The sequence below is a fragment of the Neoarius graeffei genome, chromosome 12 (genome assembly GCF_027579695.1).
Source record: "Neoarius graeffei isolate fNeoGra1 chromosome 12, fNeoGra1.pri, whole genome shotgun sequence".
Lineage (NCBI taxonomy): Eukaryota > Metazoa > Chordata > Actinopteri > Siluriformes > Ariidae > Neoarius > Neoarius graeffei.
In genome coordinates, this window is record NC_083580.1 from 43,462,661 (window position 1) to 43,479,037 (window position 16,377).

Sequence of the window (16,377 nt, forward strand, 5' to 3'; positions counted from 1 at the left end):
GGAGGAAACCCATGCGGACACGGGGAGAACATGCAAACTCCACACAGAAAGGCCCTCGCCGGCCACGGGGCTCGAACCCGGACCTTCTTGCTGTGAGGCAACAGCGCTAACCACTACACCACCATGCCGCCACTCATGACATGTTAATTGAATTTAAGTTAGCTTAACCAAGCCAACTTTAGCATGAAGTTAGCGGTCCCATTCATTTTCGCCAGGTCACGGTGTTTTGGAAAACTTCATAGGAAATTCATCACAGACCAATTGTTGAGTGACATTAACCAAAGCTAGCAAACATATACATGATCTGTTAAGGACTTCTTGTAACGTTAACTTACCATTGCAGAAATAGCAGCATGGTGAGCCTTTAGATGCCTCTTGAGGTTGGTCGTATTCTTGCCACGTAGTTTATAGCCACAGCATGTACCTCTGTCTCCCACTACAAAGCATTCCGTTTATTTTCTGCTGGATTATGTGTAAAGTATGTCCATAAGTCATCGCGTCTTTTCCGCCCACCAAGCCCTTGTGCTGGCATTGCCAATGGTCCATGAACTGTGTGGCTGCCCCGGTGTGCACTGTGCCCAGACATGCCTGGTGGTGGACGTGACCAAACAAGGACAGGATGCAGGTGCATTGCTGATATTTTCAGCATTTGGCAGACAGGTTGCACGCACCATTGGAGGAAACGCCATACATTTTGATAGTCCTATAGCCAACCCACTAACATTTTCGCCTCGTCTCATCAACGAAAACAACAGATACATCTCATCATATTTTTGTGATCAAATAGTTATGTTTAGTTCGTCACTGTCTCATTTTAGTCATGAAAAAAGGTGCGTTAACGAAATCATTTTGTCATCGTCATCGTTAACGAAAACACTGATTCCAAAGTGCATTGCACTTGCCAAATGTTGAATAGTATAATTTCTTGTACGTGTCATTGGACACTGCCTTGCTGGCATCGGTAGTGGCTATTAGGTTAAGAATGTGGCATGCACAAGGCTGGTGCTTTGGAAGCTGGAACTCAAAACCATCATCCTCATCCAAAAGTGAAGATATGTCAACAAACTCTACCTCCTCCTCATCTTTGTCTGCTTCTTCCTCCTCCTCCTGAACTTGAGCACCAGTATTGTTATTTTCATCTTCAGCGAAGACTTTGAAGGCTTTGATGAAGTTGGAGCCATTGTCCGTGGTTGTTGTGACTATCTTCCCCCGAATTTCAAACTCAGCATGGATTTCATTAAGTGCGTTTGCCAGAAGGTCAAAAGTGTGACAGCCTCTTAATCTTTTACAGGCCAGGGCCACAGAGACCCTTTTTAAACTTTCGGGGTCCAGCCAATGGGCCGTGACCCCAATGAAACTACACCGCCTGGCTGACCAGCAGTCAGTGGTTGTTGCGATGTGGTCCACAGTTTTCATGGCCTCAACCATTTTGATCTTCATTTGTTTGGCAGCATCATGAATCCTAGATGTGTGTGAGATTCTTGACATTATTTTGGTATTTGGCGCCAGGTCGAATACAAAGTCCCGGAGAGGTTCTTGCTCTACGATGCTGAAAGGCTGAAGTCCTTGGACAACATAATTCACAATGGCCTTGTCAACGGATCTATGGGGTGCTGTCCAGCTCTCTAATAATGTGGGCTGCTTGATGGAGGGGGAGGGAATTGCAGTCTTCCTCATTCGTTTAACTAATATGAGGTCCTCATATCTTTTCAAGTGGCAGTCATGCTTGCTCTGGAACAAGACAAACATACATAGCTTTACTTTCTCAGAATTATATCATGAGCAACATAGGTGACTGTAGTGACTGCTGTGATACTATTGATAAAAGCAAAATTAATTAAATTTAAAGGGATTTATCCACTATAATTCTACATTAAAAGACTTAAGCAAGCAATCCCATCACCAAAAATCCATCATTGGTACTCTAATAATCTTTCTACTTGCAAAACCCTGTAGTGCTAGGCCTAACTTGATACATCCAACAATGCATCATGAGAAATGGGAGTGCGCGAGGACCACTTGAAATGCAGACTAGTTGAGATGCTTTGTTCGTCATCATTTTGGGTTCATTACCAAAAAAGTCGGAAGAGAAATGGTCATAAATTGACCTAGGCTACATGCATCACAAAATGCCCAAACAAGTCATTAGCCAAATAGCAAATTATAGCAGAGTAACAGAATGTAGCTGCTAGCAGGCTAAGGTTCAAGGTCACATTCACGGCATGCTGGTCACGTGAACGGATAACGTCAAGTCAAGAGGCTACATTACAAATAGTAAAAACAGAAATCCATTAATAGGCCTACTGCCCTGCATTTACCCGCAGCAACTTTGCAGCAGTCAGTTAAATTCATCTAGCATTAGTTATGCCAGTGCCACAACAATTAGCTAACCCTATACACTATAAAATAATGGGCTATGGGCATGTGATTAGGCAGCACAAAAAGAGACATGGTCCATGATTTATATTTGGCAACAGTAGGATATATGCCATAAAATAAGAGAAAGTTGACATTAGTGATGTGCCAATAATAACACCATTCAGTGTGGCACAGCTAGTCAGCCAGGCTTGTTCTAGTTAACGTTAGCTGCTAAGTGCTAAGTGAACACTGCAGAACTGAACCTCTGTTAGCTAGTGAGATAGCTGCTAGCACTTACTGATAGCTCAAGCTGATGTGTCATTATGTTTATTAGCTATATTTGTAACTTACCTTGATATGTTTCTTCAAATTCGACGGTGAATTTTTGAAGGCCATTATTTCACAATCCTTCAGGAGGCAGAGTAGGTACTTCATTCGATACGAATTGTCTTTTGGTCCGACAAAGGAAAACATGGACTCTAAGTAGGGCCAGGGGTGGTCGCTTTCATCACCCTCGCCAAGATCATTCGAAGTCGAAGAACTTGGTGTTGATGGTGGTGTTCCTGGGTCTTCTTCCATCTCGAAATAGAGCAGTAGACTGACGCCAAGTGTTCCCAATGCATGCAGGCAGCAGTGTGGAAGGGGAGCATGTGGTCTTTTTATATACAGCTTGATCGCTTGAATCGCCCAATGATGAGCCAGCTTCATCAAACCTGGTGACAGAGCCATCTACCGCTCTGGCATTGATACTATGGGTTTGGTATGATTCGTAATGTTTTTATAATAGTAACGAGTAACGATTCAGCACATGAAAAATGTATCAGAGTAAAAGTATTAAGTTCATCAAAAATATGTAGTGAAGTAAAAGTGGAAGTACTGTAGGAGAAAAAAATAATACTCCAATAAAGTCATGGGCATAGCGGATGCGGGGGACATGTCCCCTGCACTTCCTGTATTTGTGCCCTCTGTCCCCCGCACTTTTTACAGCCATTACAACCACTCAATTAATTTTTAACATGTGGAAACGCGTTTTTCCGAGCCGCCTCTAAACGCATCATGAGCAGGCGGCGCTAAGGCGGCAAACAAACACCGCTGTCATGTGTGATCAGAGACGCTTTAGAAAATATTGTATGAATATATTTGGTGTGATTCAGATCTGGGCAGTGCTTCTGTATGTTCAGCAAACCAGCCAAGAGGCTAAAGACTTTAGATAGTTTTTTCCAAACAAACCGTGTAAGTTGAGTAATGCTGTTGAATGTAGATAATGTTTAGCTAAAAGATGACAAATAGATGTCAATTTAGTTAAAGCTAGCTAGCTAAGTTAGAGGCGGTAGTAACTAGTTAGTGTGCTTGCAAAAGCACACTATTGTTCTTCTTAATTATTATTATTATTATTATTATTATTCCGTTTCACCCGTTTTTTGGATCCACTACTCCTCCTAGGGCTTTCAAGATAGAGACACCGTTCCAACGCTGAAACGTAGGGCCCGATCTGGAATGGCATGCTTGTTAAAATGGTTGCACTACCCCTTGTCGTTCGTTCGGTATTCCCGTTTTTTGGCAAAATTCTGTACCATTGAAATGAATGGGTAGAACTTTGGAGTGATGTCATAAGGAGCTCCTCCACTCTAGTATGCTAGCTGTTAGCATGTTAGTATGCTAGCTGTTAGCGTGTTAGGATGCTAGCTGTTAGCATGTTAGTATGCTAGCATATTAGCATGTTAGTATGCTGGCATGTTAGCTGTTAGCATGCTAGCTGTTAGCATGCTAGCATGTTAGCATGTTAGTATGCTGGCATGTTAGCTGTTAGCATGCTAGCTGTTAGCATGTTAGCATGCTAGCCATTAGCATGATAGCTGTTGCTGTAGCTGTTAGCATGCTAGCTGTTAGCATGTTAGTATGCTAGCTGTTACTGTAGCTGTTAGCATGCTAGCTGTTAGCATGTTAGCATGCTAGTTGTTAGCATGTTGGCATTAGCATGTTGGCATGCTAGCTTTTAGCATGCTAGCATGCTAGCTGTTCTGCTGTAGCTCAGCAAGCACACTTTGCATTTTCTCTGCGGAAATGCAGTCTAGTTACATTTACTCCGTTACATTTACTTGAGTAACTTTTTGGATAAATTGTACTCTGAAGAGTTGTTTTGTTGCAAAATACGTTTTACTTTTACTTGAGTAATATTATTCTAAACTAACAATACTCTTACTTGAGTAACGTTACTATTTTGGCTACTCTAAGATTACTCACTTCTGAGTAGAAAATAAAAATATAAATGTATTTGTGTTCCTTTGACTGTTATTTTTGTAAAGATTTAATTTATTTTTGTGGTAGTTAAAGTTTAAAGTACATGAATTTGCTGATTATTATTACTGTATTCCTAATTCTATTTCAAAATGTTGCTTTCCACATATTTTTTAATCTTTATTGCCACAATAGAAAGAGCAGGATGAGAGAGGAGACAGTGGACCAGAGGCCAACAGGGATGATTATGCAGGGTCACAGGTGAGAAGAGAATATAACTAGCTACGTCACTACTACTATTCTTAATTCTATTTATAAATTTTACTTTATAGATTTATAGATTTTGACTTTAGATTTTGATAGTATATCATTTTAAAGAACTAAAGTCGGTTCCCTGGTGCTGTGCTGTTTGTGGTTATGCGGTTCTTTAGCTGCTAAGGAGAGGTGCAATTGAATGCGAGAGGATGATAAATCACTCAAAAGACCTCTGAACAATTTGTCCCCCTCACTTCTAAAATGATGGCTACGCCCCTGAATAAAGTACAGATACTGCATTTTAGTACTTAAGTACAGTACTTAAGTAGTTCCACTTCGTTACTATACATCTCTGTATAGTTTACATGCTTCCAACTTTCTTCTTCTTTTTCAATCTAACACAACACACCTGTACCTTGTGGTGTACTCTAGCACCCTCAGCAGACCAGAAATGGGAACAGAACACAACATTTCCCCCTTTCTTGAAGGAATTACTTCAGTAAGTCTGTAAAAGTGTCATCCATCCATCCATTATCCGTAACCACTTATCCTGTGCAGGGTCATGGGCAAGCTGGAGCCTATCCCAGCTGACTATGGGTGAGAGGCAGTGTACACTCTTGACAAGTCACCAGGTCATCACAGGGCTGACACACAGACACAAACAACCATTCACACCTACAGTCAACTTAGAGCCACCAATTAACCTAACCTGCATGTCTTTGGGCTGTGGGGGAAACCGAGCACTTGGAGGAAACCCATGCAGACATGCAGAGAACATGCAAACTCCACATAGAAAGGCCCCTGTCGGCCACTGGGCTCAAACCCAGAACCTTCTTGCTGTGAGGCGACAGTGCTAACCACTACACCACCGTGCCGCCCCTCATTAGTTCTTATTTATTATAACTCAGTCCTTAGAACAGTATGATATCTTTTCTTCACATACAGAACAGTATCAGTATTTTTTTCACATAACGACATCAGTATTCAATATATTGCTCCTGTTCATCTTCCCCTTACAAAGTCTGTTAACTACTGTGGTAGATTTCTGACTCAGAGGTTGTGCCTAGGGCCTTGTTCTTGTGCAGCCTGCACATTCTCAGGCATAGTGAGTCCATCAAGCATAATATCCTTGTTCTCACTGGTGCAAGCTAGAGCCTCCTTTGGGAAATGCACCAGCTTTGTGGCATTCCATTTCCAACCATCGCTGAGAAGGTAAGTACTCGGTCTGACTTTCTTCATGACAGTCAGGAGTTCTGTGTATCTGGATGATCCTTTGTACACATGTTCAGGTCTTTGGACTTGTACGGTATCATTCACTTGGAAGGTGGGCACTTTTGCTCCTCTCTTTCTGTCTTTCTGTCTGTGCACTCCTTACTTTTTTGTTGATTTTGTCTCACAGTCTCTTTGACCTGTTTGTGTGGTGTAATTTTGTGTGTAACAGGAAGGATGTTCAGTTTTGTACGCATCTTCCTATTTCTCAGCAATTCAGATGGAGTAGCTCCAGTAGTACCATGCAGTGTAGCGCAATAAATCTGTTAGACCTCGGTCACTATATGTTTCCATGGCTTGTGCATTCTTTCTGTGGCCTGTAGACACTCTTTCAGGACCCTATTGAATCTCTCAATCGCTCCATTTGATCTTGGGTGGTAGACACTGAAGCACAGATGTTTAATCTCTCTCTCTCTCTCTCTCTCTCTCTCTCTCTCTCTAAGAAAGTTGACAAATTCATGGGAAGTAAACTGATGTCCATTGTCATAGACCAGGCAGGTAGGATTTCCTTCTTGACTGAACACTGTTGCTAAAAAGCAAATAATCACCTCTGTTGTGACTGTAGAGGCAAATGCCACTTCTGGCTACTTACTGTAATAGTTCATGAGAGTGATAGTATAATGACAGTCCCATGTGGCACACTCAAACGGACTGGTTATGTCAATGGCTATCTTTTCCCATGGCCCATCTGGCAATTCCACAGATGTAAGTGGTGAAGGTGCAATCTTCACTGTTTTGACATTATATTGGCATGACACACATGACGCTATCTTAGACTGTACATATTTGCCCATTTGTGGCCATCAATAAAACTCTCACATTTTCTGCTTAGTGCACACCACTCCCTGGTGCCCTTTGTGGGCCAAGTCTACCACTTTGGAACGCAGTGATGTACAGTAGGCACAATCAAGCGGTCAGTACCTCGCATGACAAGTACATTATCTATGGCCAGTTCATCTTGCACATTAAAGTCTGAAGCCAGTTCATTTGTCATATTCTTTCTGCATTTTGGCCAACTTTTCTGTATCTGCTGTCTCAAGTGAGTCAATTCAGGGCAAGTTTCAGATGCAGTGGTGAACTCTGGCAGAGACATAGCATGTAAAAAATCCATAAAGACAGTAGCCACTATGTCTGGTTCCACTTCAACTTCTCCTGTGGTAGACAATGGAAGCCAGGACATATTCACATTCTGTTTTCCAGGGCAGTAAGCTACATCATATGTAAAGCAAAAGTAGTCATGCTGACCACCTCACAATTTGCAGTCCAGCATGGCCAATACTGTCGGACGTGAGCAAGATAGTAAGCACTTGGTAATCTGTGCACAGCACAAAGTGATGCTCCCATAGTTTCTCCATCTTTCTACTGCCCAAACTTTAACTGAACCAAACCAAACCAAATTTTACAAATTTTACAAATTACAAATAATACAAATTTAAACCAAAATTTAACTGAGAATCTAAAATAATCCTTAAATACTTCAGCTCTGTTTCTTGTTCAATGAGCTCACCTTTAATTGTAACATCCAAAGATTCTGTTGTAGGTAGCCTTTTTAATGGAAAAACAGATAGATTTTGTTTTTTTAGTGTTTAGTGTCAAGCAGGAGGTGTCAAGCCAGGCTGATACTTTCTCTAAATTTTTTGGTTAGCTTGTCTGCTACAGCATCACAGGTTTTGCCAGATACATGGCTGACTGTGTGATTAGATTAGATTAGATTAGATTAGATTAGATTAGATTAGATTAGATTAGATTAGATTAGATTAGATTAGATTAGATTAGATTAGATTAGATTAGAGAAAACTTTATTGATCCCTTTGGGAGGGTTCCCTCAGGGAAATTAAGATTCCAGCAGCATCATTACAGATAAACAGAGAAAAGAAATAGAGAAAACTTCTAGATAAATTAAAATAAATTAAGTATTTATGTATACAAATATAAAAGAATAAGATATGGGGAAGAGAGGAAGGGGGAGAAGTGGGGTTAGGGTAAGTGTGTGTGTGGGGGGGGGGAGCAGGAAAGATATTGCACTTTATATTGCACATTATATTGCACATTGTCCGGTATTGCTTATTGTTAGGCTAGGCTACTGCTCCTTCCCGTCCTCTGTCCTCCTGTTACCCCTCCTCCCCCCCAGAGAGGAGCTGTACAGTCTGATGGCGTGAGGGACAAAGGAGTTTTTGAGTCTGTTCGTCCTGCACTTGGGAAGGAGCATTCTGTCACTGAACAGGCTCCTCTGGTTGCTGATGACGGTGTGCAGAGGGTGACTGGCATCGTCCATGATGTTCAATAGTTTGTCCATAGACCTCTTCTCTGCCACCATCACCAGAGAGTCCAGCTTCATGCCGACCACAGAGCCGGCCTGCCTGATCAGTTTGTCCAGCCTGGATGTGTCCTTCTTAGATGTGCTGCCCCCCCAGCACACCACGGTGTAAAACAGGACACTGGTGACCACAGACTGATAGAGCATCTGCAGGAGTTTCCTGCAGATGTTAAAGGACCGCAGCCTCCTCAAGAAGTATAGCCTGCTCTATCCCTTCCTGTACAGTGTAAGTGGTGTAGTGGTTAGCACTGTTGCCTCACAGCAAGAAGGTTTTGGGATCGAGCCCAGTGGCTGATGAGGGCCTTTTTGTGTGGAGTTTGCATGTTGTCCCCATGTCTGTGTGGGTTTCCTCCGGGTGCTCCGGTTTCCCCCACAGTCCAAAGACATGCAGGTTAGGTTAATTGGTGGCTCTAAATTGACCGTAGGTGTGAATGGTTGTTTGTCTCTATGTGTCAGCCCTGCGATGACCTGGTGACTTGTCCAGGGTTTACCCTGCCTCTCGCCCATAGTCAGCTGGGATAGGCTCCAGCTTGCCTGCGACCCTGTACAGGATAAGCGGCTACAGATAATGGATGGATGGATGGATGGATGGATGGATGGATGGCTGACTGTAGCATGGCATGGTGGTGTAGTGGTTATCACTTTCACCTCACAGCAAGAAGATTCTGGGTTCGAGCCCAGTGGCCAAAAGGGGCCTTTCTGTGTGGAGTTTGCATGTTGTCCCCATGTCTGTGTGGGTTTCCTCCAGGTGCTCTGGTTTCCCAAAAAACATGTGAGTTAGGCTAATTGGTGACTAAATTGACCGTAAAATATGAGTGTGAATAGTTGTTTGTCTCTGTGTGTCATCCCTGCGATGATCTGGTAACTTGTCCAGGATGTACCCTGCTTCTCACCCATAGTCAGCTGGGATAGGCTCCAGCTTGCCCCCGATCCTGCACAGGATAAGTGGCTACGGATAATGGATGGATGGATGACTGTGTCATTAGCATACATTTGAAGACCGATATCAGGACATACTTCTGGAAAGTCATTAATATACAAACTAAAAAGGATAGGACCCAAGACAGTTCCTTAGGGGATTCCTGTGTCAATTTTGTAAGAAACAGACCTGACATTAATCACAACACATTCTTCATGCTCCTTTAAATACGATTCAAACCATGACAGTGACCATTTTGAAAAATTAAACACTGACAGTTTAGAAATTAAAATGTTGTGGTTTACAGTATCATATACATTTTTTTTTAGATCCAGGAACACTGCACCTACTACATTTCCTTTATCAAGAGATTGCTTTATGTTTTCGAATAGTAAACAAGTAGCTGACTCAGTGGAATGATTGTCTGAAACCAAACTTTAAAGGGTGCAAATAATAATTTTTCTCCAGATAATGTAGCAGTTGTTCTGAGACCAGCCTCTCCAGCACTTTAGACAGGACTGGAAGGAGACTAATTGGTCCATAGTTACTCATTTCTTCAGCATTCCCAGATTTTAAAATAGGCATTACCAAGGCATTTTTCCATCCATCTGGGAATTGTTCAGTTTTGATAGAAACATTAACAAGATGAGTAAGGGGCTGAACCAGAATGCTGCTATATAAAAAAAATACATTATCTAAATTATATATACCGTATACTTGGAGAAAGTGGTGTTCAAATCATTAATAACTTTCAGGACAACTGATTGGTCAACTTCCCTCATCTCAAATGAGTTGGCGTTATCTTCATCAGTAGCTGTGATATTCCTACGGATGGGGAGAAGTTTGTTGCTAGATCTGTAACTGATTGAATGAAGAAATCATTACATTTTTGGCAACTTGTTCATAATCAAGGATAATGTTTTCCCCGACTTTAAGTTCATATTTGTGAATATCATTGTCCTTTGGTTTTATTAAAGTATTTAGTTGTTTTCAGATTATATTGCCATTTTCTTTAACCGCTGATAGGACTTGAATGTAAAAATTAGCTTTTAAACAGCGCAATTCATTAACTACCTGAATTCTCAGCCCTTTGAATAGTTGTAAATCAGGATTTTTTCTGCAGTGTTTGTTCAGCCAATTTATATTGAAATCTCCAAGGACAAGCACCTCACCATTACATTTGAAGCTTTTACACAATTCTTCTATATTCTTATAAAATGTTAAATCGCACTTGGGGGGGGGGGGGGGGGGGGGGGGTATATACCAGAATATTAAATTACATATGTGGGGACAGTGAAACATTTATACACAAGCATTCAACTGATATATTATCACATAGTGAAACCTCATTAGACTTAGATTCTTCAATAAATCATCTAAGAAATACTGCCCCTGTAGGTGCAATTGGTAATTGAGTGATCAATCTCATTAAATCATTAGATCAGTCTGATTAAATCTTAAATCAGACTCATTAAATAATACCATTAATTTTGGTGCTTAATAATACATTACCAAACAGCCAAATTATGGTATATTCCAAATTATTATGATCACTTACCATATTACACAACTCATATGCACCTTGGAATTCTTTGAGGTTGGGCGACTTCAAAAATATCGGAACACAAATAAACACACAGTTTCAATAATAAATGAATTTATTATAACAAAGATAAAAATGGATAATAGCAGTTGGAATCATTATAGACAAATATGATATGGTTTGTGTGTGTGTGTGTGTGTGTGAGAGAGGCCTTCTGACCACGTGTTTCTAAGTACAGCAAGAGAGTTAGCTTTGGTTGCTAATTGAGATGTGTTGGCCATGTGTGGAGACACAGATTAGCCTTGTGTCGCTAGCTAAGACAAAGGAATGCTAGCTAAGGTGTGTTTGTGTGTGGCCATGTGGCCTGACAAAGAGTTAGCCTGTGTGTGGCCTGAACAAAAAGTTAGCATGGATTGCTAGCTAAGGTGCGTTTGTGTGTGGCCTGTGGCCTAAGCAAAAAGGTTAGCCTAGCTTGCTAACGAGACAAAAGAATTAGCCGTGTGTTTAGCTAAGGTGTGCTTGTGTGTGTGAGGCCTGGTGACCACGTGTTTCTAAGTAAAACAAGAGAGCTAGCTTTGGTTGCTAATTAGACAAAAGAATTAGCCGTATGTGGCTAGCTAAGGCCCAAGGATCCTACCTCGTGGAGTTAAGACAAAAGATGTGTATGTGAGTGTGGAGGAGGGCCGCCACGTGTTCCCTTGAGACAATACACTTAGCCCTGGATGCTAATGGGACAAAAGAATTAGCCGTAGGCTAATTTCACTAGCTTATAACAGTACTAAATCCACTGAAATCTTGATGCGGTCAAAATACGTGTAATAATGAAATTAAAGTGTTAGACAGGAATAGAGAAAGAGAGCATGCAAAGCCTATCTATTAAACAATTGAGAGATTAAAACAAAATAGAACAATCATCAATTCAACACACTGCGTGTCTACAGTGTAAACAATTAAACCGTTCCTGAGTTTAATTCACACTCCTTAATAAAAGCTAATTCCTAAGACTAGGTTTTGCCCAAATGCCAGTCTTACTTCAGTATCTCGTCTCTACACGAGATTATGAGAAGATGTTCCGAGACTTTTGGAGTTTCACCGTTGTGGAGCACGTGAGTCGCTTCCATGGAAAGCAGAGGATTTCTTGGTCCGACGCGTGGTCGCTCGTGATGAAAAGAAGTTCTCTGATCAGACAATGTGCACAGCTTTTTAATTAGAAGGATCCGGTCGCTTCTAAACTTTAATTAACTGCTTGGGCTGCAGTCCGTACGTACGTATAATAAATAGCTGAAAACCAGCTGTAACTCAAGCTGAGTTTAAAAATCGCACGATTCTGGAATCTACCGTGGCCAAGGGTAAACAAAAAGAAATCGCGCTGAATCGTGGATCTTGCAGAGAAAGACGTCTTTACTTGGGTTTTCTGGTGCAGGTTATCTCTTTGTGTCCAGATGGCTTGACATCCAAGACGAGAGAGAGCGAGACGGAAGCGTTGTTCCGTTACTTATGCCTTCAGGGAGGAAGTGACGTCATGGAGGACGTGACGTAGGTGATCCCGCCCAGGCGTGACGTAGGTCAATGCGGAAGTTGGCTGATGGGAAATGTAGTTTCTTAAATGGACTGTGTTGTACCTACACCCCTCTAAAACCATTAAACCTGAACAGCCTGACTAGCTAAAACCAGTCATGTTAGATCATATGACATGGCACAGACAGCACAGTGGTGCAGTGATTAGCACTGTTGCCTCACAGCAAGAAGGCTCTGGGTTCAATCCCAGTGGCCGACAGGGGCCTTTCGGTTACCCCTTTTCCACCAAATCAGTTCCAGGGCTGGTTCGGGGCCAGTGCTGGTGCTGGTTCACAACTCGTTCAACTTGCGAGCCAGCTGAGAACCAGTTTGCTTTTCCATAGCTTGCGGTGCTAAGGGGAGACACGTCATTACGTCGCTACATTTGCATAAATCTTGGTGCGACTATCGAAGCAAAAACAACGCAGAAGAAGCAGCAACAGCAACAACAGCAACAATAATAATAATAATGGATGACTTCGCGTTTGTACAGCTGCTGCTTCTCGTCGCTTAAAAATGGTGATCTTTCGTGGTCTTGTTATTGTTGTTGGTCTTAACAACTCCGCCCCCCCGCTGACGTAAGCGGTTCTTTCCTCTGGCCCAGCAGAGAGTTGGTGCTAGCCTGGAACCGGTTTTTCTGGCCCCAGAGCCAGTTCTTTGTCAGTGGAAACAGAAAACCCGGTTCCAAACTAAGCACTGGCCCCGAACCAGCCCTGGAACTGCTTTGGTGGAAAAGGGGCATGTGTGGAGTTTGCATGTTCTCCCCGTGTCTGTGTGTGTTTCCACCGGGAGCTCCAGTTTCCCCCACAGTCCAAAAACATGCAGTTAGGTTAACTGGCTACTGTAAATTGCCCATAGGTGTGAATATCTGAGCTGTGGTCAGACAGGAGTAGTATGGTGGCTTCCAGCAGTGCCTTTGTATGCCTTTGAATTGGCCATCTTGAGCTGTGTCCTTTGCTATTCAGCTGCAAGAAAAGATGATAAGCCATTTCAATGTAATATTAGTTAGCTAGCATGAAGATTATGAACATTTATGATTATGCCGATAAATTCTCTCAAATATCCTGTCAGATTAGCTCAGCATGATACATTTTGTCATATTAGCTCATATTAGTTAGCTAGCTAGTCTGGCTGTCAATTTATTGTTAGTCATCTAACTATTTTTAGCAGCAAATATTATAAACACTTTTGAAAGTGACTTTAGAACCCTTTCAGGAATCCTATTGAGGTAGCTTAGTTATTATTCAGCATTAGCAATGAATATTATGACCTAGAAATCCTGTTAGATCATTTTAGTGAGCTGGCTAACAAATTTTGTGGCTGAATTCAAATTATATACGGGTTAGGAATGCATTTCACATGTGGATTGAAATAATGCCTTTTTACACATTTTACTGTGCAGTACACAATTTATAGTCATAAAGTTCATAACAAGCTTTTAACACAATTTTACCTGACAGGATTAGACTAACCAGTAAGCTTGCATGAGTTAACATGAGAGGATTTCTGAAGGACAAATGGCTAAATGAATTTCAATGTTTTCCTTCTTCAGTTTATATTTATGGATAAATAACATGCCCACACAGATGCACTCTTTTTAAATTTTCTTATGTGAAACTCTGAAAATTGCCTGCAATCTGTTGACCCTGTTGTTGGATTAAGCTTAATTTAAGTGATGATTAAATGAATCTTCTTCTGTCCTTTATATGGCTGATCTCAGAATGGCATCACTCCCTTGCATATAGCTGCCCGAAGAGGAAACGTGATTATGGTTAGACTACTCTTGGACAGAGGAGCACAGATAGATGCCAGGACAAAGGTACAGTATCTATTTGCCCCTTTTTGCTTATGCCTCCAACAATGGCAGTCTTGCAGAGGGTTTATTTATCAGATACAGTATGAAATTTCTGCAAAGTAGACTGCTGGGTTATTTATGTCTTGCTTACAGAGGATGACCTATTTATGTCCTCTTGGGAGTAAATCAGGTATTTCGTATATATGGTTCAAGCTGGGATTCAAATGCCAAATGGTGTGTTTGGATAATTAATTAAGTGCACATTTTCCTTTACCATGAAATCTTCTGAGACTGTGCTGTCAAAAGGTTTACAAACAAGCTATTTTAAGGAAACTGGTACAGTGGAACTGTGTGTGTGTGTGTGTGTGTGTGTGTGTATATATATATATATATATATATATATATATATATATATACACACACACACACACACACACAGTGTGTATATTTTATATATATATATATATATATATATATATATATATATATATATATATAGTTTGTGTGTGTGTGTGTGTGTGTACACACACACACACACACACACACACACACACACAGAGTATATACAGTATATATCTTCATCAGTCTTTTTTTTCCTGTTCCTGTCAGGATGAGCTGACCCCTCTGCATTGTGCTGCCAGGAACGGCCATATGCGGGTCATTGCGATCCTCCTAGATCAGGGAGCACCCATCCAGGCCAAAACTAAGGTGATTCAGCAGTGATAGCCTTTCAGTGATTCAGTATCAGGTTTTCCTTACTGAAGGTTGCATCAAATACAGGATGAAGGCTGTTTTCACAAGGACAATCTGGCATCTGTTGCCAACATTTATCCGTTAGGCATAGGCATGTTTTTGTGAATATGGCCAGAAAATTTTTGCTGATTTTCCAGATTTTTATGGATTTTTTTAAAAAAATGACATTTGTCAAAAAATTTTTTCTTGTATTTTTTCTAAAATTCTTGTAAATAAAACTGTACATTTGTATAAACCAGTATTTAAAAAAAATAAAGGAAGAATTTGTTGTAATGACAATAATATCAGTGTAATTTTGTTGCTTTGATGGTGCATAAATACCACAAATCCTTCAAAAAAGCATGAAGTATCTGGAACTTCGTTGGATAAAATTAGTGTTGGAAAGTTGGATCAAACTAGATTTTGGTAAGACTTTCTCCACAGTCTTTTTCATTCTAAGATCTTTAATCTTAGCATGTTACAGCTGTTATTTAAATTCCACATTATTTAGTTGCATACTTTAAAAATTGGAGGTAATTAGGTAATTAAAATTGATTTCACAGTAAATGTTTCATAATCTTTTCTTTGTACAGAGAAATGCATAAAAATTGTTTGTTAATTGCAGATATGATACACTAGATTGTTGATTGCAATCACTGTCCTCATGAAAATAGCCATGAATGCAGAAATCTACAGTAACTAATAGTTTTAGTTGTATGTCTGTCCACCTGATAGATTAGGCTTCTTCTGCATTTGAGAAGCTGATAGTATGATAATATCTGTGCTCCACTGATTTGGCCTGTCTGTGCTGTCATCATGCAGAATGGTTTGTCTCCCATCCACATGGCGGCACAAGGTGATCACATGGACTGTGTCCACCAGCTTCTGCAATACAATGCTGAGATTGATGACATCACTCTGGACCACCTGACGCCACTGCATGTAGCAGCACACTGTGGTCACCACCGCATGGCCAAGGTGCTGCTGGACAAGGGGGCCAAGGCCAATGCTCGTGCCCTGGTAAGTCATGCTGTATAGTTCCTGTATCTTTCAGCCAAATAATTTTGCCCCAATTCAATCACATATACCTGTGTGTGTGTGTGGGGGGGGGGGGGGGGGGGGGGGAATTGGACAAAGAGTTTCTTGACAACCCCATTTAAGCTGCATCTCTTACTTTTTCAGAATGGCTTCACACCTCTGCACATTGCCTGCAAGAAGAACCATATGCGCTCCATGGATCTACTGCTCAAGCACTCAGCATCTCTGGAGGCAGTGACTGAGGTCAGATATCACCAATATAATATAACACCACATCATCCAAACCATTATAATATAATTTAGAAGATATTAAATTGTACGGCTGTGCCAGAGATAATTTTGCAATTGTCATTATA

At 41.1% G+C, this 16,377-nt stretch overlaps 1 protein-coding gene across 1 annotated transcript in view; it reads left to right on the top strand.

Annotated features, from left to right (window-relative positions):
- Window positions 1-16,377, top strand: part of ank1b (ankyrin 1, erythrocytic b) — a 183,147-nt gene that overhangs the window by 22,306 nt on the left and 144,464 nt on the right. The window contains exons 6-9 of the mRNA XM_060935917.1: window positions 14,177-14,275; window positions 14,861-14,959; window positions 15,806-16,003; window positions 16,166-16,264. Of these exons, the coding sequence (XP_060791900.1) occupies window positions 14,177-14,275; window positions 14,861-14,959; window positions 15,806-16,003; window positions 16,166-16,264 (495 nt within the window). The remainder of the gene's footprint in view (window positions 1-14,176; window positions 14,276-14,860; window positions 14,960-15,805; window positions 16,004-16,165; window positions 16,265-16,377) is intronic.